Source organism: Pteropus alecto, unplaced genomic scaffold (assembly GCF_000325575.1).
Source record: "Pteropus alecto unplaced genomic scaffold, ASM32557v1 scaffold24, whole genome shotgun sequence".
NCBI lineage: Eukaryota > Metazoa > Chordata > Mammalia > Chiroptera > Pteropodidae > Pteropus > Pteropus alecto.
In genome coordinates this window covers 14,034,008-14,059,319 of record NW_006439192.1, presented here as the reverse complement: position 1 = coordinate 14,059,319, position 25,312 = coordinate 14,034,008, and the positions used below count along the sequence as shown (strand labels likewise).

At 35.1% G+C, this 25,312-nt stretch overlaps 1 protein-coding gene across 3 annotated transcripts in view; it reads right to left on the bottom strand.

Annotated features, from left to right (window-relative positions):
* Positions 1-1,361: 1,361 nt before the first annotated feature.
* Positions 1,362-25,312, bottom strand: part of NEIL3 (nei like DNA glycosylase 3) — a 43,731-nt gene continuing 19,780 nt past the window's right edge. Inside the window, exons 3-11 of one of the 3 annotated variants that reach the window (XM_025049929.1) lie at positions 24,385-24,519; positions 23,804-24,017; positions 22,270-22,344; positions 20,582-20,748; positions 13,217-13,383; positions 11,336-11,756; positions 5,469-5,643; positions 4,010-4,118; positions 1,362-2,291 (exon numbers count right to left, since the gene is read on the bottom strand). In XM_025049929.1, the coding sequence (XP_024905697.1) occupies positions 2,281-2,291; positions 4,010-4,118; positions 5,469-5,643; positions 11,336-11,756; positions 13,217-13,383; positions 20,582-20,748; positions 22,270-22,344; positions 23,804-24,017; positions 24,385-24,519 (1,474 nt within the window). In that variant the 3' untranslated portion in view covers positions 1,362-2,280. Of the gene's footprint in view, positions 2,292-3,672; positions 4,119-5,468; positions 5,644-8,443; positions 9,401-11,335; positions 11,757-13,216; positions 13,384-20,581; positions 20,749-22,269; positions 22,345-23,803; positions 24,018-24,384; positions 24,520-25,312 lie in introns of those variants that run through there. The other 2 variants (XM_006916360.3, XM_025049930.1) reach the window with 2 other exon arrangements.

The window sequence follows — 25,312 nt, the reverse complement described above, 5'->3', positions numbered from 1 at the left end:
TAAAAGAATTAAATGCCCCAATCAAAAGATAGGGTGTCTGAATGGATAAGAAAATAAGACCGTTGCATAGGCTGCCTATAAGAAACTCCTTCAGGTTAAGACACACAGAGACTGAAAGTAAAGGGATGGAAAAAGATATTTCATGATGGACCTAGAGAGTATTGTGTTGAGCAGAGTAAGTCAGATAAAGACACATATGATTTCACATACATGTGGAATCTAAAGAACAAAACAAACAAACAAACAAACAAAAAACAGAAATAAACTCATAGATACAGAGAACATTTTGAGGGTTATCAGATGAAAGAGGGGCTGGCGGTCCAGTGAAAAAGGAGGAAGGGATAGTTACAAAATAGTCATGGAGATATAAAGTATAACATAAGGAATATAGTCAATAATATTGTAATAACTACGTATGGTGTCAGAGGGGTACTAGACTTATTGGGGCGATTATTTTGAGAGTTATATTGATGTCTAATCACTATGTTGTACACCTGAAACTAATGTAATATTGTATGGCAATTATAATTGAAAAATAATAAAATATTAGTTAAAAAAATAGTGGCTTTTAAAATCATCATCTTCCTAATTTCACTTTCTATCTCATTCTTGATTTTCCTCCCCATGATTAAAAGCCTTTATAGTCATATGATATTGGTTTGAAATATCAAGAAATAGGCAGATAAACTTCGAAGAGATGAATACTAGCAGACTACACAGCATCGTTAAAAAATTCAGTACAAAGATGAACAGATGACAGCCCTGTCCTGGTCCTGCTGCTGTGGGACGATGACAATACCTGCTTCCTTCTACTTAGTGTCAGAAGGAGACACAGGCACAGTAACTTCTGTCTACACTCCCTTGCACAAGGTGGTCTAGAGGCACCAGGAAGCCCAGGGAATCAACTTTGCTACCTGCAGACAGCTTAAGAGGGACTGACGAGGAGCCACGGCAAGACCAGAATGAAACAGACAGCAGCTGATTGCCAGGGCTCTGAAAACTAAACCCACTGGTACTAAAGCCCATAATGTAAGACAGAATCTATACCCTCAACCGAAACAGAGTGATTATTGCTAAACGGAAGATTTCGATAGGATCTAGAGTCTCATATCATAATAACCAAATATTCAGCGTATAATCAAAGATCACCCATCATGCTCTAAACCAGGAAAATCATAACTGAAGGAAAAAAAAAAAGACACTCAATTGATGACAGTACCGATATTAATCAAATATTAGAATTATCTGACCAGGATTTTGAAGCAGTCATCTTAAAAGTGCTTCCAGAATCAATTATAAATTCTCTCAAACCAATTAAAAAAATAGAAAATCTAAACAAAGAAATAGAAGTTATAATAAAAAAACAGGTGTTGATTATAGGACTGAAAAATACAAACAATAAAATTTAAAAAAAAGGCTAGATGGTCTCAATAGTAGAGTGAAGATGACAGAGAAGTCAGCAGTGAATGTAAAGGCAGATCAATAAAATTTACTCAATCTGAACTAGAGAGAGGTGGGGGAGGGGAAAAATGAATAGAGTTTCGGGATCTGTAGGACAATAACGATCTAATGATCTAATATTGTATCACTGGACTTTCATAAGGAGTGGAGGAAGAGTGTGAGACTGAGAAAATGTTTGAAGAAATAGTGGTTGAAAACTTCCAAATCTGGTAATAGGTGTTACACCTACATACTTAGCTCTGTTATAACTAGCATTCTTGAAGATTTGATTTTCAGTCTGCTACCATTTCCCTTTACCATTTACTTCAATGAACATAGCTATAGTAGCTGCTTTAAAATCCTTGTTTGCTAATTCCAACATCTTGGTCATCTTGGGGTGGGGTTTGGTTGTTTGTCTTTTCTCTGAAATTGGGCCACATTATTTTGGTTTTTCTTACATTGCATAATTTGCTATGACTCCTGAATGTTGTGGATATAATGTGGTAGAGACTGGATTTGGTATATTCCTCTAGAGTGTCAATGTTTTTGTCTTGGCAATTAATTTGGTTGGATTCAAACTGTGAATTTTGGGGACAGCGGGTCAAATCTGGGTTCAGTTCCTTTCTCTGGCTGCTTTGTGTTCAGTCTATCCCACCCATGTGTGTGTGGTTCAGGGGTCAGTCAAGACACAAGCAGTTTAAACACAGAACTTGGGACTCTTCCTTTTGGAATGCTTTTTGAGAATTCCCTCTTTCCAGTGGCTGGGTTTCCCAAGCTGCCTGCTGGCTCTTCAGGCCAGAAAGCCTGTGGGTTTTCTCCCAGAGTTCTGGCCATGCTGCTTCATACTGACTCTGTTCACAGGATAAAAACCGAAAAATAAGAAATCACTTCTAGTTGCTCCTTTCTCCCAGATCTTAGTCCCTCCAGAACCTGCCTGCTTTTCTTCACTCTCCAGTATTGTTTTTGATTTTATCCAGAATTTAAAGTTAGGTTCAGTGGGAGCTAACTCTATAATGGAATCAGAAACCCCCTTGAGATATTGAAGTGAAATTTTGTTAAAAATTTAGTTAGGCAGAATGCCATTTTTTTAAACACTCATCTTTTCTAAATAAGACTCTGTTTTGTCTATCCATCTAGTTCTTTGATACTTCTCAGCAAAATTTTCTCCATATGAATCCTGCACATTTCTTATTAGATAAGTATCTACATTTATCATATTGAAATCGAGTTTCATTTCCCCGTTTCCTTGTAATTAATTTGCTAATTTTTGGAGACCGGAATTTATGGAAGCCTGATTTGCAATAGGCCTTTCCCCTCCTTGTGACACAATTAACTTGCAATTTCCTTCTGAATACACTCCATAAACTTCATGTCTGGTCATTACGATTGTTCGTGGTCCAGTCCAGTTCCTGATCTGCCCAAGAGTCACTGCTCTGTTGAAATTTTTGGGTTAAAATCACTGATATTAGCTTGATTGTAATTCTGTCTCTTCAGTGTAGAGCTCAAACACATTTAAGACTACGAAATATGCTCAGTCCTTGCTGGTAACCTAATATGCTGTTAATTTCTAGAGCTCTGCATAGAAAATTCAGTGATAGAATTGGAAAGGGGTTCAAGCTATCCTCCGTGCTTTTTATTCAATAGATTGGACCAGCTCTGAATGGAATTTTCTATAAATACACAGAAATACCTTAAGACTGAGGTTTTTTTCTTTTGGGAAATAATCATACAGTTGCCTGAACTAAATTCAAAAAAAAGAAGAGTTAAGATAAAACTAAAAATTTAAAAAGTAGTACATAATTAAGCTTTTGAAATTATTTTAAACATTAATTAATAGATACTAAAATCAAGATCAGAAAAAAATTAAATCTACATCTCTTTAAAAGATATATAGACAACTTCTGTTCTTAAATGTTACTTTTATATTCTGAATCCCTATAGCTTTCCATGAAAATGCATCTGAAGTTATAGAAGGGTTGGCATGTCTCTAGCATCCAAGAGGAACTTGATGTTTGTTGAACAGAATTAAAAAAGCATTCTTTTCCATAAAGGAGATCTCATTTCTTAAATTTTATTTAAGAAAACAAAAAGTACCTTTAATCACATATTATGAATAGTGGCGATACCTGAAAAAATATTCATTTGAGAGAATACCTTCTTATTTTATTGTACTGCATAATCCCTTCCTAAAAAAAAATCATTGCTTTCCCAAAAAAGTTACAAGAGACCAAAAACATACTAAAAATACTTTATTGTCACTAATAAATGCATTAAATATATATACTAAATGGAAAACACTGTACATTTGATGAAATATACAGCATTCATCAAGGTAAAAAATATATACTCATAGAATGGAAAGATTGCACACATAAAAAAATAATTTCTCAAATGTTGCAATAGATATTCTGCAACTTTTCTCTTAAACAAAAGGGGACTAAATAATTATAGTCTGAAGGAATTAAAGGCTGGATATTCTACAGAAAGAGGAGATACTAACATCATGGAAGAATATTTATTCCTGGCCCATTTTCTGCCCACTGGAAAAAATTGCACTGTTTGTCCTTACCAAGAGGACACGCAAAAAAATTCTTTCCATTATTAGGTCCAATCTTCAACACTGTTCTCATGATGGAGCGTTTGCCATGGTTGCAGAATGGGAAGGACAGATCTGCCCACTATGGGAGAAAAACAGAAAGACTGTAAAGTTTAGATGGAAGTTAGGATGATGAGCAGGCTAAACCCAGGTGCGTCTGATTAGTGCCGTGTTGTCTTCATTGCTACTATTAATCTGACATTGTAAAACGGACATAAGTCATTAGTTGTTGCCCTCAAAAAAAGCTTATATACCATAAGCGTCTCTTACAATTTTTCTTGAATCACACAGAAAATTGCCGTAATTTTGAGCTTCCCTTTGCCTTGCTGTAAAGCAAACACCAATGTTTCTGCTATAGATTTTAGTTAAAACTATTATGATTCAAGATTTGTCCTTGATTCTAATACTAAATCTCTTTATTCTCTAATTTTTCTTAAATAATTCAATACAGAATTAAGTGAACTAATTTAGGCAGATTCCACTGTATTGTTCTTATCCTTATTAATTTTGGCCACAAGAGAGGTCTAAAGCAGGTTATGCTATTATTAATATTGCTAATATTTTCTCCATTACATCTATAAAAGCTTCTTAAGGAGACAATCTATAAGTTTTGTAAGATGGAGGCACATCTTGTGCTGGAGTTAACATCTAAAAATCATTATCACATTTTCCCTGGCAAATTCCCTAGAGAGATATACCCTGTCGAAGATAGGTATTTTCTCTCTCGATAAGACCAACCAGAAAATTTTTGCACCAGCACTGAAACAGATCATTTTTTTTTTTTTTCAATGTTGCACCAGATGAAGCAGTTGGGAAAATATGCATCTTTAACATTAGAAGCACACTCAGCATAGCCCGGTCCTCACACTCTGAGGAATGCAGATTCTTGGCTCCTAGTTCACATTCATTTTCAGGGTCAAACTCCCAGATCAAAAACATGTGAGGAATTATCTATATCTACATTGTTACCACGCCATATCTTTTGTTGGGCCAACTCATGTAGTAGGATTCACTGTTTACTGTAAATCCAAGGCATGAGAATTATTTTTTTCATGTACCTCTCTATCCAGCGCTTAAGTGGAAGGTTTTGATGTAGCCCTGACATTAGGAAGTGCAAATTTTTATCATCAACTATCTAGCTGTCTGGGAAAATTACTCACTACTTTTCTTACCTTTCTATAAACCAAGGGCAACACTTCTACACTGGTTACAAATATGATACACTCTACTAATCTAATAGCTATTATTTGATTAATTTTTTTTGATGAACCTCCTTGAATTTTAATTTATTCAACATTCAGGCTTTAGACCGAATGTCAATATGGCTATTTAAAATTTAAAGGTAAAACTGGAAAAGGATTGCTATTTATTACAACTTAATAACCGAAGCATTCAATTATACTATAGTAAGCTTGATAAATCTTACACTTACTTCAAAAAATCCACATTGTGCTTCTCTAGGTAGAGGACAAGCGTAAAACTGCCTGCCCTTGTTTTCGCCATCCTTCCTCACAACTCGGAGAACGCAGAGACGGTTGTGTTTACTGCAGCGAGGGCTGTGAGCAGTTAATGTACAAGTACCATCTGTCATATTAATTTGAAGTTCACTGAAATGACAGGTTATAAAATAACTAAAGCATAATAGTGCTAAAGGGATCATTCACCGCTCCTCAACCCCATGCTAGAATCCCACTTGTACAAAGAAATTGTCAACTTTAGGTAATTACACAAACTGCTAAGTCTTTTTAAACCTTGGTTTTTGCGGGTAATTCTAATTTTCTTCCAAAGTAACCTATGTATCTAAAGTACATGAAATTTCTAAGAATAACACACAGAGGAATTGTGCATCTAATATATCCATTTTTCTTAGTTTTCATTTGTGATACTTGATTCTTCTCTTATCAAACATTACAGTGTGGCCACGTTTAGTTCCTCTAAAATATGCTTCAAGTCCAGCTGTCCCCTTTCACCCCACAAAGTAACTAGAGTCACAGTCTTTAATTATTTTCTCATTGGTAGCCAACTCCTGTCAATGGCTCTGACTAGACCAAAGAGATCACTCTTTCTACTGTCCACTTTAAAAACAATTTTTGAATTTTTTCTTTGATCAAGACCACTATAACAGTTGCAATCATATTTCAGCAAGAACGGGCTGCCTGGCTGAGTAGAAATGTATATTTTGTAAAGCTAGTAGGGAAGCTTTATTCTCCCCCATGATAAGATCAAGAGGACCTGCGGGTTACTCCTGTACACAGTGCACAAATGCTAGAAGCTGGTCTTCTGCTGCAGCTGCATGAGAGGGATTTTCTCTTTAAAAAGGGGCTTCATGATGATTTTTGATTTTTTAAAATATTTTGCATATTTTTAATGATACCTTTATAAGAGTTAGTCTTTTTAATAAACTAGATGAAAAGAGCTCATATTAAAACCAGAAGTCCTTCTCCTTAATGGTCCCGCTTTTTAACTTTTTAATGATAAAAAGATTCATCTTTTCTATTATTTTAATTTCTAAAAAACAAAATATCAATCTTAAATAATTTTTTTAAATACTCATAAATCAAAGGTAGTTCTCCTTTATTTGCTTCCTAAACTAGGTGCTCTTCGACTGATGATGGGTTACGTCCCGATAAGCCACCATAACTGAAAATATTCTAAGTCAAAAATGCATTTAACATACCTAACTTAAAGAACATTATAGCTTAGCCTAGTCTACCTTAAATGCCCTCAGAACACTCACATTAGCCTACAGTTGGACAAAATCACCTAACACAAAGCCTAGTTTGTAATAAAGTGTTGACTATCTCATGTAACTATACGTATCTCTTCACCATCATAAAGTTGAAAAATTGTAAGTCAGACCATTGTAAGTCCGGGATTATCAGTACATTTTTCACGTACTTGTTCCCACAATGATGCCTGAAGGCACCATATCTAATTAAAACATTCAAAAGTCTTTCCCCTTATCCAGTTTTATTGAGATGTAACTGACATATAAGTGATCTTTTACTTGCATAAAATTCGTTTAAACTCATTTCTAAAACAGATGTTTAAATATATTGCTTTAAATGGACTCAAACTTTCTAATGTTTGGGATGGACTCACATTCTGAGGGGTTTCTGAAACTATGCAGCAGGCATTTGTAGGATGAAAGCAGCTGTAGGCATCACTAAGGAAATCATTACTGTGAAATATTTTGCTGGTAACTGTTTTGTTGGTTAAGTTTTTCAAGGTGGGGATGGTGGCTCATATTTTAGAATTGCGGGTAATACCAACTTGAAATAGAGAAGCTGAGAGGTTACAAGCCTGTTCTTTTCACAACTCCTCTCCATTTCACCAACCCTCCCACTGCCTCTGAAAAAGGCAATATTAAAACTTTAATTTTGAAGGAAGCTAAATATATGGATGGTCGTAGAGAAATCAAGAGATTTTACGATTGGAGCAAGTAGGTCATAAACAGTGCTTTTGAAATTTTTTTTTAAAGGAGAAAAAAGGTTAAGAATATTAACAGAAAGAAATGAAATGTTGCTCTCATTAAAAGAATGGACACAGGCAAAGATAGTTTTATATATTATTTTGAACGTGGCTGTCTGTGATAACAATTAAACATTTTCTAATCCATTTGCTTCAACCTAGAAACCTCCTAGTTCCACGTATCTAAGGAGAGGTTTAGATTCTCTTATTAGTAAAGCTCTTCTGAGAAGGTGACACAGTGGAAGGTAGGCTTAAGGAGAAAAGGAAAGACCCCAGTGTCTTCTATTGGTTTCTCTCTTCTGTCTTCCATTCCACCTCTTCCTCGGTATAAAGTTAAAAACAGCCATATGCTATCTAATCCCTATACTCAGAATGTCCACTGACAGGAAGTACCAGCATCAGGTAGAAACTCCTTAGAAACACAGATCACCTGCCCCTACCCCAGATTCCTGGCAGAATTAGAATTGCATGTTAACAAGATTCCCAGATAATTTATAAGCACATTAAGTTGCAAAGCACAGTTAATATAACGAAGATACTGATGACACCTGTGATAACGTTAGCTCTAAATATGCACAGCTAATCTTAATTTTATGATAGAAATCATTATCCAAGATAATTAATGTTCTAATTAATTGAGGACATCTTGGTTCCTCTTTGTTTCAATCATTTAAAATTTTGCTAAATCGTAGCAGAGCATTTCTTTAGGTAAACTTGGCATACAGAATAGTTTAACTTATTTTGATAATTAGGACCATCATTTTAAATATTAATACTGGGTTATAAATAGTCTATTAATATAATAGTTCAGAGGTCAGCAACTCTTTTCAGATAACATATTTTAGGTTTATGGCTATGACGGTCTCTTTTGCGACAAGTCAACTCTGCTGTTGGAGCACGAAAAGCCGCCATAGAAAATAGGTAAACCAATGGAAATGGGATGTGTTCCAATAAAACTTTATTTACAAAAACATGTGGCAGTCTGGATTTAGTCCTGCTAGCTGTAGTTTGCTGAGGTAGAGGTCATTAGAACCCAGAGAAATACCTGATGCCCAATGGCTTCTCAATAAATACTTATTAATTAATAAACAAATAAAATTGAATAGAGATCAGACAAAAACTATGATCAAGGACATTGCTAAGCACAGGTGTGTAATTTCAAAATAGATGTTATTTTTCAGTGATCAGTTTATCACAGTTTAACTCATTTTACACTGTCTAAAAGTTTTTTGAATGAATGTCTCATTGAATGTAAATTTTATAGTTCAGTGGTATTTGAAGGATTATAACAAACAGAGGTTAAATGACCTGTCATGGATGGTCCCAGGTAGTTCTGAAATCCTTGGGCACTGAAAACTCTAAAAGGTGACCCAGAAGCATGCCTAAGGTGTCAGTGCTTCATGGTAATTAGAGGAGGAACTCTGGGAACCCTGATGGCAGCAGCTATGAGAAAATATTAGTGATTCTGCTAGTTCTGTTTCACTTACCTACATGATGAGCCTTGCAACAGCTCAGGAAAAAGTTTAACCTGAAAGATATGTATTCTTTGAAAAATGTATCTCTGTGTTTTGCTCTCTATCTACAACGAGTGGAACAAAGACTTAAAACTGTATTTAGCAGTTATTCTTAACTTCTTAAGAATTGGTTCAACCATCTAATTTATAATCTAGTAGCTGGATAAAATTCAAGGATATCTAAAGACCAGTCTGAAAATATGCCTTATCAACATGTGGTGATGAGATCAGTAATTAAGAGAACAAAAGGCAAATTAATTACCATATAATTATTAAAGAAAAAACAACCTGGCTATAAATTCTGAGTGGACCACCTGCTTTAATCGTATTATGTTGTGAGCTTCTGCGTGGCATCTTGTCCACAAGATGAACACTGTAGCTGCCAGACAAGGAGAAAAATGAAAAAAATGACAGTAATTTGCAATTTATTCCTAGTAAAGTGGCTGGGTGCAGAAGGGCTGCTGGGTAAATGTATTTCACCACTTGACATTTATTTAGCTAGCTGATCTTGATTGATTTTAGTCTCAGTCCTTGGGTTTTTATATTCCACACATACACATGCTGCAGTGTTTCTAAGTAATGCCGTGTGCTGGGATTAATCATATGACCCTATTACTAATGGCTTATGAAGAAATCATTTAAATTTAAGGTTACATTAATGTTTTTTTAAATCCTTAATTCATTAGTTAAATTGTCTGAGATTTTCTATAAAGCACTAAGGAAATAAAAATATGCCAAGATATTTCATCTGGGTACAGTAAATGTTGCAATATTTTCAAACGATCACATCTGCTTCTTTCCACTTAAGCTAGAGAACAGAAAAGGCTGTACAAAAATGATTTTCTTACAGGATAGCCTCCCAACTTAAACACTCTTAACTAGCTCTTTCATGAAATTTCATCATGAGACATTAATTAGGGTTAGAGTAAAAAGGTAATATACTGATCCAGTCAGTTAAAGTTTGGCCCTCGTAATTTAATTCAAAAGGATATCATTTGGAAGTATTATGGAAAAAATTGAAAGCAGTTATTATAATATAAACAAATTCTTTTTAAAAATCAGTCAAGGATAAATCATCAAGATTAACTGATGGTAAATTTAAAGTTGGGATAGGAAACTTGAGAAAAAAAGCATCTATTGACCATTTATTCTGAAATAAACTTTAAGGATTCCCAGAGGTTGGTATGGGAGCATACACCAAGTGATCCCTCATCTCAACGAAGATCCCTCATCGAATGAAGACTCTTCGCATCAGCAAAGGCAGAGCTAATCAGAAGAGAAGCTAGCAATTAGAATCCTCTGAGATTACTTTAGATACCACCCACAGTAACCCCCTGCTTGTCTCCCATTGGCAAGACAAGACACATGAGAAGAAGGCTCTTTATCTTCACTCCACTTAAAATAATCTTCACTTCACTTAAAAATGCTAGATATACAGTACCTCCCTTCTGAAGAAAAGAAGAAAACCGACAAACAGCTTGAAAAGAAAACTGTGGAGAGATGTCTCTCTCTGATGGAGGCATCCCATCAGGTAGGGATAGTTAGGAGGCTCAGATAAAGGGCCTAGACAAGGTGAGAAGGGAGTATTGTGGACAGTTTCGGGAGCTGCTAATAATCATTAACGAACAAGGGATGACACTGTCATTAAACCTTCTGTATCTCTGATGTCGTCAGTTAGGGTTTTCCCCTGGATGTGTTTTTGGTAGTCTCATAAAATATATCTGGTTGGGTAGTTTATTAGGTGAAAGTGTAGCTCTTTAATTTCAGATGAAAATGTACCACACATGTTCTTTAGGCTGTTTTGGTTAAAACAAAGAACACGATCCCAGATGGCTATTTGATATACAGCCACTTTCTTTAGCAGAAATACCACTAAAGAATCTCAGATCTCTCTCTTTAGAAAAGAAACACTTAGTAAACTGTTATAAATGATAGTCTCCTTTTTAGATGAACTATCTTTCATGGGAAAGAAATTTTTAAAAAAAGGCTAACAGTGGTGATTGATAACTGGTAAGATTATGGGGGATTTAAACATTTTTCTTTATACTTTCCAAATATTCTGTACTGAGCATGTATATGGTTACAGTCAGAAAAAAATAACTTTTTACAGATGTAGGAGATTCTGCTTTTCATTCTCTCCTCCTCTCTTATATTATAAGCTGAAGAAGGCAAGGAAAGCACATGACTATAATCATCTCTCAGGGTTTGACTTACTTTACCACGACCAACCCAACTTCTTTAGCCATGGATAATTTTTCACTCTTCTTAAAATTTAATGCAAATACCTTAAATATCAAGGTTAGAAGCATCGTACCTGTTAGAGAGTCCCGGGTTGCAACTTTCAAGACCTGGTGATGAGTAATGGGTTCTTTTCAGTTTTTTATATGCTGAACTACATAATTTAGACTGAGAACAGACCATGGGTGATAGGTTTACTGTGTTAGATGGTTGAGCCATATTGTTTGCTCTCTCCTCTAAGGGGTCTGGTGTATCACTAAAACCAACGTTAGTGGGAGAAGAGTTCTGAAATTCTCCATTTGGTGTCTGGTTTTGGCTTTTTTTTCTTTTCGAAGTAATAGATTTATTGCTAAAATCGGTCAAGACGAGGGTTGTAGCTCCAAATGCAGTTTTCCTGTTGATCTTTATTTCTGTACTTGGTTTTCCAAAGCTATTATAAGGATACTTCACTAAGTTGTTACAGGCAATAGAACTTTCTGCATTCTCTAGTGTTGAATCTGGAAGGAGAAATAAGTAATTCTATAGCATTCCTATAAATTTCTATAATATTGACTATTTGAAACATCTTATTTGATTAAAATATTTAGTTCACTATTACAGTGAACTAATATAGAGAACTAATAACACAAAGTTAGCCTGGGCAATTCAAAATTAACAATCTTCTGGTTAAGACATGAAGTATTATATAAAGTGCAAAATTTCAACATCTTACAGGGACTCAGAGTTAGGTTTAACAAAGATTTATATTTGCTTCACATTATGTTTAAACATTTAAAGAATATTCAGCCATCACTTTTGTTACTATTAGGCAAAGTGTTAAGGAAGTGGTAATTGAGAGATGAAATCTCAAAAAGGTTTAGATCAGCATTAGAGGCCTACATCTAGATTGTCAGGAATGTTTCTCTGACAAGACAAAATGAAAGGCTTATTACAAATAAGAAAAGATGAATTACAAAGACTTGACATTTATTAAAAATGTTTCAGCAAAGCATCCTAGAATTTTGGAATCTGTACTGTAATATATTCCAAATTGTAGTTAAGATATATATATGTCTATCATACTCAGAAAAAAACCCAAAAAACAAAAACAAGCAAATAGTGAGATGTGTAAAGGCATTTCAGAAAGTTGAAATAAATGTGGAAACCTAAGACTGGTTTTCTGAGAGCTCTCTGTTGAATGACACTGGAGAGGGAGGGACTGAAATAGGGGAAGGGGTTCCTTCTCCCAGCAAAGCTGTGCAAGGGGCGATGCCAGATTCTCTGGCCCGGAGAACAAAACACGATATGACAGCCAACACAATGTGCGGGTCCATAAGTCAAGAATGAACTTTCCCATCTCTAATTGAAGAAAGAAATAACACTTTGAGAACACAATAGAAGCTGCATCAATGAGATGGTTCTTAATCACAGGTTTCCTCTGAGGTTTTACATTTTCTGAACCCATGAAATTGTGAGCTATAGAGAGTTATTTTGAAAGATTTCAATGAAATCAGTACAATTGTCTGGGTAAAGATTTTAATAACAAGGGGTAGGAAGGATAAAGAAGAGAAAAAATTCAGCATTTTTCTATTCCACCTGCAAAGATATTCTTACAGAAATCCTCCCTTTCAATTTATGAGACACTTGGACTGAATAACAAACTCAAAAGTTGCTGAAATCTGCATAAAACAAAGCTTTATTGAATAATTCATCAGAAACAGTAGAGAACAGATGTTATCGTCTCAGTTTTTTGAGATACAAAGGCACATACTCTTTTAGCACAAGCATGTTTTCCCTCCCTCTCAACAGAGTATTAGCATGGTTTACATGCAAAGGCTGGCAATTCTTTTTAAACCTTTCAGAAACGAAGCATTTCCCCTAGTTATAAAATACCCAGATAGAACAGGATACACACCTGACTTGGTATAATTAAACCTCTTTAAAATGAAATGACCTCAAAATCCAAATTCAGTCTTACCTATAGGCCTTGCAGTCAGGCAAGCATCACACGCCTTAGAAGAAGGTCTATTTATCAGTGTACAGACCAAACACGTCCACTGTTCTTCACATCTCCGAGCTACTTCATTTACATGATCTCCGCTGCTAGATGTCCAGCTGATTGTAGTGTTTCTGGTTGGCAGCTTCCTATAAAAGAATTTTTAAAAATAATCACTAACGCTGTTATTATTGCCTTGTTCTTATACATTTTGGGTATTTTAGAAACTATTACAGTACTCTTAATTTGCCCCAACACTATATATTTATTATTGTTTATAAGTTCTAACTATCTCAGAATAAAGTTTTCATTTGGGCCCTGCTGGTTGGTGTCAAAGACAGAAATATCAAATAAAAGATTTTATTCAGTCAGAGTTTGTGTGTGTGTTTTTAAAACCATTTAAAATACTTGACAAAACCACTAGGAAGCATTTCTCAAATAAGGTTTTAACTAAGTGGTACCCTTCCCAAAGCAAAACTAAAATATCCTTATTCAACCAAATTAGGGGGGAGAAAGAGTTATGCAGATATTAGAGCACTTAAAGTAAAATGAGTAAAGTTTTACATTTACTTCATGTGCCTTCAGAATTTCTCAGCAGTATTTACTATGCACTATATCAATTAGTTAATCTATACTGATGACAAGGATAACTATCTCCATGTTATTTCTCTTCAGGGAAAAATGTTTCATGTTAAATATCCAATTAACAGGTTACTGAGAAAACAATAAAACCAACCCTGATTTTTGGCCACAAACGAAAATCATGATTCTCTACTTGGAATTATTTACTGAGTACTTATTGTTACACAAAATGCTTTTATAAGCTCTGGGGTAGTCCTACTATTTAATACACAGCTGAGTCTATAAAACACGTCCCATGGTTAAGCAACCATGACAGTGTCATGGATTCTTTTCATGATTCCGATAATTAATATTTAAAAAAGTTCTTTTTTTAAAGGCTAAGTACTTTACATTTCAGAACATGAGTTCTTTGATTTTCAAAGATAGCCTTGCCTTCTGTAACATTTTGCTCCTTACGTGTAATTACACCAGTTTTAAAATTCAGGCTTGTCTGGTAAAATAATAAATAGCATAAGAAAATCTGAAAATAAGACATATCTCATTATGGTTCTTGTACCTTTATTTACCTTGACTTTTAATGGCATTCAATATTTCTTATTCGTGAGGACCCCCAGAGCTACTATAGTCTGTTTACTTGACCTTGTCCCCGCCCTCTTACTTTGAAAAGCAGCATGATGCTCTTAGTCACAATGGTTATACTTTAAATAACCTTCAGATTTTCAATGTGCTCCAACTTTTCACCATTTTCATCTTCTATAAATTTCACTAACTATAACATGATATTTATTGTTACATACAGAAGCTTTGAAAGCATTTTTTCTTTACTGCTCCATTTCTTAATCACCTACAAATAAATTCTTTCCAACCTCCACTTGGATGTATAGCAAGAAAATTTCAAAATGAGATGCCTATAGTAGGCTGAACAATGGCCTCTCAAAGATATCAGGTCACAATACCAGGAACCTGTAAATGTTACTTTACAAAGAAAAAGAATCTTTGGAGATGTAATCAAGGCTCTTGATAGGAGATCCTGGATTATCTGGGTAGTCCTGGATTATCTAGCTGGTCCCTTTATCCAAACACAAATATCCTTGTAAGAGAGAGGTAGAGGGAGATTTGACAGACACGAAAAAGAAGAGGAAGCAATGTAACTGCAGAGGCAAAGATTAGAGTGATGCAGCCACAGACGAAAGAACACTGGCAGCCACCAGAAGCTACAAAAGGTAAGGAATGGATTCTCCCCTAGATGTGCTGAGGGAGCACAGCCCTGCCCACACCTTGATTTTGGCCCAATGAAACTGATACTGAGCTTCTGCCATCCCGAACTATGAGAGATTGATTAAAATTCTGTCGTTTTAAGCTATCAAGTTTGTGGTACTTTGTTATGGCAGCCACAGAAACCAGTACAAATGAAATTCATCCGCATTCCTCCCAATCTGCAACTCTGCTTATTTGTCTCATTTCAGTAAATGGCATCACCGTGCATGTAATCAGGCCAAACACCTATGAGTCATCCTTGATTCTTCTTACTCTCACATCTACACGCAATCAGCAAATCCTGGGGGTTCTGCTGCAGAGGCAAATGTCCCAGCAGCTTAGGAAGCTTCCAGGGCTTGGTGCATTCTCCCTGATGAACCAGGGTGGGAGCACGGAGAACAGAAGCAGTATTCCAGCTGCATGCTGGAGGCTGACAGCAGTCTGTGGCCAGTCCTGGGCTCTCTCTAGGTGAGGCCCGTGTGCGGCCAGCACAATCTGACGTCTGCTCAGTGCCCAGGGACAATGTGGATTGGGGACATCAAGGAGTAGCAGGACGTTCTTTAACTTCCAGGATGAGGATCTAAACTAGATGCTGCTGCATTCAGTGTGTAGGGCCATTCTGACTCAGGCTGCAGGTTCTTAAACACTTGTACACCCCACTACCAACCCAGGAACAGGCTCGTAGGGGTGAGAAATTGGGGTAGCTGAGGGAGATCCAAGGGCTGGGGTTCTCTAGGGTGGTAGTTCTCAGGGTAAGGTCCTCAGGCTAGCAGTGTCAGCACCTCGTGGGAACTTGTTAGACATACGGATTCTCAGGCCCTTCGCTGGACTTTTGATTTAGAAACTTTGAGGCCCAGCAATCTGTGTTTTACCAAGCCCCCAGGGGATCCTGGTGCCCAGGGGAGTTTAAGAACCAGCACTCTAAGGGCTTCCTTACAGACAAGGAGTCGTGCTTGAGAAAAATACTGTAGGGAAGGGGAGCGCTGTGCCATTATTGATAGCCAACTGTGAAGCTAGAAGACAGTTTTCTAATTTATCTATAATACAAAATATAATAATATTGTTGATGGGCATATGATAAGACAAGGAGTATGCAGTCGAATATGGAAGAAAGCCATTACATAGTCATGTCAAGCAGTTAACTATTGTATTTTTCTGATGTCTGTGGTATTTAAAAATTGTAATTTGTTGTGATTTCTCATTTCTGAATAATCACAGTAGGACTAAATTTTGTACTCATAATTTTTATTCGTTTTTATAAAGAAGGTTCCCAAAATTATATGTTTTAGTGTTTAACCCTATCTCAACTTCAAAAATATCCTTAATTCAACTGTTTTTTACCACCCCCACTCTCTTTCGAGTCTCCATCATTTTACCATGGGCATACTGTTGAGGGCCCTGATGTCACACCTTCATTCTGGTTACACTGAAGTCACTTTTCCACACAGAGAGAAGTCACTTTATGTCATCACACTGCTCAAAAACTTCCCATGGCTTCCCAACCCATTCAACGTCAAAACTCCCCACGCTGGTGAGAGTGATCTTTTTCATATTGAAATCAATTATGTCCCTCTGGCTTTTCTTTAAAAAGTCTCCTCCCACTGGTATGTAGAATTGCATAAATATTCTATAAATATAGGTTTAAAGAATAAATGTTGCCCTTACATATCTATTAAAACTGCTTTCTGGAAAGTCACTCTGATTTCTCAGTTGTCATATACAGTGGCCGTCTCTCAAGCTTCCCCTCTGTAACTCCCTCAGATTCATCTCTCTCAATCACTCTTCACCCCTCTTTCATGGGGTCCTTTTCTTCTTTTGATCACTGAAGTGAAGTTAATCTCAAGGCTCCCTACTGGCTGGTCTCTGTGCACGCTCTCAGCGATTGCAAATACCATCACATTCCACTACAAACTCAGAAAATCCCAAGGTGGGTAACGCAGAGGGGCTTTATTCCCAGAAACTGAGGCATAAAAAACAGGTGGGGGCTGATAGTGTCTCTGAGGAAACTCTGCCCTTCTCAGTGGAGACAGTTACTGCATGGGAACAACGGATTTTTCTTTGATTAAACAAAACAGATTATTTTAAAAAAATACTAATGTCAAAACTAAAACTAAAAGAAAGTTATGCAAAAGAAAGCATTTAATGAAGGTATGAATAAAAAGAACTTCTAAGTTGCTTTCTAACTTCTATTTCAGTCGAATCAAATACTGTTGCAGGCTAGTGCGCCTTTCTCATGAACACCAGCACTCCCTGAAAGCCCTTCAGTGTTTCTTCCTCCAAACCAGAAAGAGTTTACTACCACGAGGCCTGAGATTAGAGGCTTAAGCAGGAAGCAACTTAGACTCACCTTTATTCTTCCCAATTGTCCTATCTGTGGAGAGCCTGGACAAGGTCTCCTTCATAGGTTCTAGCCCCCAAGACTCGTGTTTTTTTTTTTTAAATAACTTTTTCATTAAGTCTGTGAATTACCTCAGTGTTCATTTTGGCTACAAGACCCATAAATACCTATTTTAGTATAAGATAATACGAGATTGGTGTCTTTCATTGTAGTCAAAAGAACCCCTTTTAAATTATGTTTTTAAACATGACGGCTATGTCACCAAACCCTCTTCCCAAACAAGACTACCCTTTCAAGATGAGCCCATCACAGACTTTCTTCACAACTCCCAAATGCCCTGTAATTGTTCCATCCCCCTCGAAAATCTCTGCCAGGTCAGACCTGCCTTAACAACTGGTTTGCAAACATTGCTAAATTCTCTTTAACCAGCCACCAACTCTCCACACATTTCCAAATCAGATGGTTTTCAGAGACCTGGATATGTCTTCGTAGAGGAACAAAACATCCTCCCCTTCCTGCAATTCTCCCCCATGTACTTATCGGCTGCTGTTTTCTCTTCCAGGAAATCCCCTTCCTGCCTCTAGTCTTTGGTGAATTCCTATTTCCCTCACCCTAAGCACAATTGTCATCTCCTTCAGAAAAAAATGTCTTTCTTCTTTGCAGATAGATTTAAGTGTTTCCTCTTCTATACTTCCATTACCATTAGCACAAATGTGCCCCTTTACAACACTTCCATCCTGGGGTTTTAATGATCCATTTACTCATCTACTCCCCACATCAGAGCTTGAGCACTTTGAGTGGCTATATTCTATTTTGTTTTTGTAGTCCCAGTGCATGGCATATAGTAGATCCTAATAAAGAAAGTAAATAGAAATAAATTTAAAAACTTTTATAAAATAAAGATTCTAATAAGGAAAAAAGAAGGAATACTGCTTCTGTCCCCTCGTAGGTCTCTTTCAGGGAACACTTGAGCCTTTAAAATCTAGTTTCAAAAAAACTTGTAATTAAGAATTATCGTATTTATATGATAAATAACATTTGTTTGATGATTTGGAAGAATAAGAATTTTTTTTTTAAAGCTCAAAACTATCAATTCATTGAAAACAAATAGAACATTAATCATTTATTCAGTAGGCAAATATATACTGAATGGCTTTTATCTGCCTCATATTGTGTTACACACATTTGGTCAAATAAATGTACACCTATAATCTGTACAATATAATATCTAAACATATTTCAGAGCGCTATGACAGTAAAATAGGGTGAAGAAGTTGAAAGGAAGGGGATATGAAGCGCTTTGGAGAAAAGTAGTTCAGAACAAGAGGAGTGATAAAGAAAATGAAACACAAGGACAAGGAGGAAAAAAAAGACAACTGCAGACATATTTGTAAAGACATCAGTGGGGAATCTCTACCACGCACCGTCTCCATTCCATTGCCATGAGCTCACCAGGGATGACATGGTGTCTCCCTTCTCCCAGGCTTCCACAAGGCCAAGTACTTCCCTGCTTGTCCTCTATTTCCAACCATATCATTTCATTTCCTTTGCTTACTCTTTTCCTCCTACTGCATAGAAATGGATATTCCCTGAACTTCAGACCTTATTGTTTTCTCTACACTTTCTCATTGACTTGATCCCACTTAATACTTTAGCTGAAACACAGTGCTGATCACCCTCAGGCCATTATCTCCCAGCCTGTCCTATGGCTCAAAAGACCTCTCTTCCAGATCCTCCACATCTCCTAAACCCAATCTGTCCTTTCCACTCTATCCCAACTTTCCCCGGCCCGTAAAGTGAAAATTTCTATTATTTAGGTCTGAAACTTTTTGCATTATCCTACATATCAAATCTGCCACAATTCTTGTTGACTTTTTAACTTTTTAAATTGAGTAAATACCTACTTTCCTTTCCATTTCCGGTGTCTTGACCTCATGCTTAGTAACCATCTCTCACCCATTATACTGTGCTAGCTTCTTCATACGGGTTTAAATCTCTTCATTTTCCATCTTAACTAGGTTACGAGTAATTAAAACTCAATCCATTGATATAGGCAAGACATTAACCATTCTCGGTACTATTAATGATCTCTACTATTTGATCCCACCCTTCTTGTAAAACTAGCTTTTACCATTGACCAACTTAAGCCCTCGTTTGTCTTGGCCAGTGTTATCATCCTCCCTCCAACATGCCATGCTGATTCGTGATTCGTGGTTTGTGGCCAAGCTCCTTCTTTCCGATTAAATAATGTTTTCTCATTTATTTAAACAAAATTCTAACTATCTTTCAAAAGTAAACTTCAAATTACACTTTTTGTATGCGATCTTCCCAACCTTTTCTATTATTTATAAACTTCTAACATTCCTGGACTCTGGTAGCATTTAATGTGCTTCATGTCTATACTGGTTATTTTGGTTTATAATCACATATACTGCCCTGCAGCTACTTCATATTGTTAATATTTCTCCCAGCCTTCCCAAAGGGACATGTGGTCTTTTACCAGGGTAATTGTGCATTGGGGAAAAGGAAATAATCAAGTCTTTTGGGGACTACTATAAACTGGTTCTGAACTCACACTAATTCCAGGAGACCCAAAACGTCACTATGGTCCATCAATCAGAAAAGGGGCTTATGGAGGTCAGGTGATCGATGGAATTTAAGCTCAAGTTCATCTCACAGTAGGTCCTGTGTGTCCCTGAACCCATCATGTGGTTATTTCCCCAGTTCTGGAAAGCATAGTGGAATAGACATACTCAGCTACTGGCAGAATCACCACTACTTACTTAAGTGTTTAGTAAGTAGTCGGTAGTAAGTAGTTGTTTCACCAAGACATAAATTCTGTAAAGAGATTTTGCTCATATTTTTTCTAAGTAAAGCAACATGTTTTGAAGATAGTTACATTTTTCTAATTATTGACATATCTATACCTTCTTGTAATCACTTTACAAACGAGACTGAAGCCAAAGGCTGAATATTAACATCTGAGCTAGAGATTTTCTGCTGAATTCAGAAGTGATCTAAAAATCATCTTGGGTCATTCTGGTTTTTTAATGCTGTTATTTACTATTTCCTTCCAAGAGTTCAAATACTTTCTAGTTATATTCTCTTATTAATAGCCTTTTAGTTACAGAATTGAGGCAAAAAGTATACCTTAAAATTAGATATCTCACCGTACGTCAACATGTTGAGGATTTTCCTTTTGACAGTGAGGACAAAAGTATGTCATTCTGTTATTCTCCCCTAAGCGACACACGGTTATTTTGCAGCAGCACCGACCACAATTAGGGCGCTTGTAAACCTTAAAGTGTTTAGAGACAGTCGATCCTGCTTTACGACACTAAAAGCAAACAAACACATAACATAACATATCATGTTATCTACAAAACGGTGTTTCTAAGGAGCCAAAGATAAATTAAAAGTCATTTCTGAAAATAACTTTTTAAAAATTTATATGTTTATACATGTCCATATAATCTTTTCTTTCATCTGAAATAAAAATATTGACAAGATTCAGCAATATTTGTTAGATTTGTGTGACATAATTATTTAATAACTTATTAGTACTCAAAATTATTCTTTGCATAGCTTTACCCTCTTATCTAAATGAGATATAAGAGTTCTATAATTATCTTTTGTGCTTTTAAGTTTTTTAATTAAACATAATTATGTAGTTAAAACAAAAAGACTAGATTAGCTTTAAATCTGATTATTTTTAGAACACTGAGGCTGTTTATTTTGTTTTAACAGACAAAAAGTTTATTTCTAGGAAGAAAATTTAACAAGATCATCTTCTTTGTTGACCTGACAAAGGAGAGTTTTTAGTTTTTAATCTTATAGATTCACTAAAAAAGAAAATAAAAATTCAAATGTCATCCTAGCAAAGAACATGTTCCATTTTGGTATAAGTTCAATTTCAAAAGACATTTGATATTCTGTCTCAGTTTTATTCTGCTAACATACATTTAAAGCTTCTGCAAAGAGAATATTCTGAGTTTATATCAGTAGTGTAAAAACTTAAAAGCCCAGATATGGCTCACCATATATAAATTGAAAGTTACACAAACAGCTTACGTTAATTTAAACAAAGTACTGAAATAGCTAACTTAATCTGGGCAGAAAATGGGTAATTGTCTATAATTATCTTTCCTTGGAAGAATAAGCAAATACATGTAATATTAAGTAGCCATAAAAACTCAAGGCAGATATGTAAAGTAAGAGGTTCATTAACATATTTGGCCAATTAATGAATCCTACAATACCTGCCTTTCTAAACATAGTAAAAATAGAAATTTTGAATACAGAAAATGGACTGTGGAAAAAAAAATGTGTGATACTTTAAAAGATAAAATGTGTTCATCAAACTCTACATGTGCATATATATAACTTTCAAAATTTATGGTTTAGCAAGTGGTAGAAAATACTATTATTCCATTTTACGGATGAAGAAACTAAACCTAAAGTTATCTAAATAATCTAAACCACATAAATAGTAGTGGCAAAATCTGACTGAACTGATGTCTATTTAAAGTATTGAGTCTGTTCCTGTAGGCTTCCTATATTTTACTTTTACATGTCCACAAAAAGAACAAGAGCCTAAGTTAAACGTTATCATAGCTGTCCCCAATTGAGTATAAAGATAATTTAATATAATTATAGTTGGAGAAGTTTGGATGACCTCTGACTTCAAATTTCAAGATTTTAATTAAGCCCATAACATGTCACTCTCCCTTATTGTACTTCTATACTCTCACCACTAGATGGCTATACACAGCTTTTAACTTTTTTTTTTTTTTTTTTTTGGTATAATCCAAAGGGAAAGAATTGACATTTTACATAATTAGAAAATTTTTGCTCTTACCCTGTAAAAAAGAATGCTGAAATCATGTATCATTTTCACAAGGTGATGGATCTGTTCATCTGTTAACTGACAAACCTTAAAAGAGAAAAAAGACTGAGGAAAGTTTCATAATTGGTTCATTACTGTAGAAAAATACCACTTGCCAGTTCTAAGAGAATTGTAAATAGATTTAAAATATATTCATATCTTCTAGAACTCTATCATATATATACTTGGTGTGGTTTTATCTTTAAGTGATAGGATTATAGATAAAAAAAAATTCTTATTTATAAATTTTAATTCTAAACCCAAGCATTTATTAACTATTGCTTGTGTATCTGACATCTTCGAAGTCTGTCAGCCACCTTGAAAATCTTGCTAGGTTTGCAAAAAAAAAAAAAGATAAAAAAGAAAGAAAGAAAGGAAAAGAAAACAGAAAGAAGGAAAGAAGGAAAAAATAGGCAGAGGAGTAGATGATCATTAAGGTCTCTATCAAGCTTTAAAAAGATATGAAATACATGTATTAATATCAAAGTAATTGTTAACCTATGGAAGAATTTTTTGTGATACAGCCTGGCATAAATCTCAGTGTTACTCTTGCAGAGTTAATGATCATTTGGCACACGTGGTTTCAATAGCAATTTAGAAGAAATTCTGATGATTTATCCTTATGCTATGTATATGCACATACAAGAGAAACTAATTTATCAATTACTATAAAATCTAAAGTCATCTAAGCAACGAAATCACTCTAAAAGTATCATTACATATTTTTCAAATTATTTAAAGTTTAAAACTTATGTACTTCTAAAATACATTTATTTCTTTCCATATCTTATATATTATATTCAGTCACCTTGAAATGTTAAACTGCTTTTTAAATAATTGTGCATTGCTTTTAGAGGGCTAATAGCTAAGCTTTAAATCCCCAGACATTATGGACAAATGATCTTTTACTAGATGAATGAAAGGCTGGATGTACAGATAAAAAAGTAAATTATCAGTTTATCACAGATAATAATGATATTCTAGGTAATAATACTTTGAGTTCTTTTTTTAAAAAAAAAATTTCCATTGAGGTCTAGGTGATTTTAAAAAGCTTATTGTTAAAATTCTGTTTCATTTTTCCCATATTACAGAAATTTGACTAGCTTGTTCCAAGAGTCAAAAAGCAGAGGCTAATCTAGAACTATCATTAACTGCTCCTTTGAAAACTTACTTCCTACTGGTTTGGAATTTACGAAAACTAGGAAATAACTACACAAAATAAAAAGGTATCTTTGGATTCACGTAAAAACGTGATCAATGGTATAGAGAAAATAAAAAGCAAAGCAAGTTATGGAAGAGTAAGCATATGAAGGGGGAGGAGGGGATGCATGTAGCAATTTTAAACAGTGTGGTCAGGGTTGGCCTCACTGAAAAGTTGGCATGAGCAAAGACCCCTGAGGTCTGTTGGGGAGAATATGTTACTACGCTATAGATTTGAGTGCTCCATCTTGGTCTCTTAACAGTATTTAAAAATATAGATGTTGTTTTAAAAATACTTATAACCTACTTTAATTGCTGGGTGGAGACCACTGTCAAAGAGGGCTTCGTTTTTGATGATGTTGCCCACCCCAGGCAACACTTTTTGATCCATTAACACATCACAGAGCATCCGTCCTGTCTGCTTTTTAACTTCCCTTTCCGCACTTGAGAAACTAAATTTAGGTGAACATACATCTAATTCTTCCATCATTCTTATCCTCTGCTGGCTTTCTGTTGAGTTTCTAGAGAAAGGAATATAAAACACATTAATCCTAAGTCTGGTTACAACTTCACAAAGGGTCATTTAAAATGAGCTTTGATAGAAATATAAACACTTCATGCTATTCAGGGTATAAGAGTTATACAGCCAAACTGTGAAGACCCTAACAAACTATGCTAATTAAAGGCCCTTTTAAAATGAGATTTTCTCAATTATAAACTATTTTTAAATATTTCACTTATTTACTTATTTCCATGTGATATCCCAAACCAAAATGCAGATCTAACTTAAAGACTTGCAGCTGAAAGATTTTTATTTATCTCATATTTTATTTTATTATTTTATTACTTCTTATTATTATTATTATTTTTATTTATTTATTTTTTTACCTGAGTTCTACCGATGAGTCGAAGAAACAAATCAAATCCTTGGTGAGCTGCACTTTCAACACAGGAGAATTTCTATTTTTATTTTTATACTCAAGTGGATTAATCATGATGGAGCCTTTCATTCCAAAATGAATCCTGCAACAAAATCAAACCCCTTTCTGAATGGCAGAAAGTATATCATGTATCAAATTCTTGTTCTTTCTCTTTACTTTTTGGATTATAAGCAAACAAATGTCAGTCAGGATAGGCACATTTAAAGGGCAAATAATGGTAGCTAACATTATATATTTTTCTGTTATGGCTTTGTTATCTTCATAAAACTAGAAGATAGGACAATCAGTTTTTCGACCCACAAATAAAATAAGTTCTTAGAGAAATAATAAGGCCTCGAAAATAAGCCCAAGAAAATATACCCGTTCTTTTTTTCTTGTCATGTGAAATATCTTTTGTTCACAGAACAGTCTAGTGTCTCTTAGTTTTTTCTCAGATTTGAAAGCTTGAGATGAGATGAAGTTAAATTTAAATTGCCTATAGTTTGTGTTTTTATAAATTCTACAAAGCCACTAACATTCAAAGTCCTTATTTCTAGCCACAATGGATTAAAAATGTTTACTCCTTCCAAAACGGATATCTACAGTTTGAGACACTCTTTTCTTCTCCCTGCTTTGGGATACACAATGAAACAATGTTTTGCAAAATGTTATGCATCAAAAAAAAAAAAAAAAAAGACAAGTCAAAATGATATTGTCTTCAATTCTTTTAGTTTTCTTCTATCTTTCCATGTATTGAGAAAAAGGGATTTATAAATATTTACGGTTAAGTTGAAAGCCACAACACAGTGATAAAAAATTCATAACCTTTCAGTTTTTATAGGATTGATTACCATGTCCAGTTAAAAAAAAAAAAAGGAAAGAAAGTGGTTTTGTGA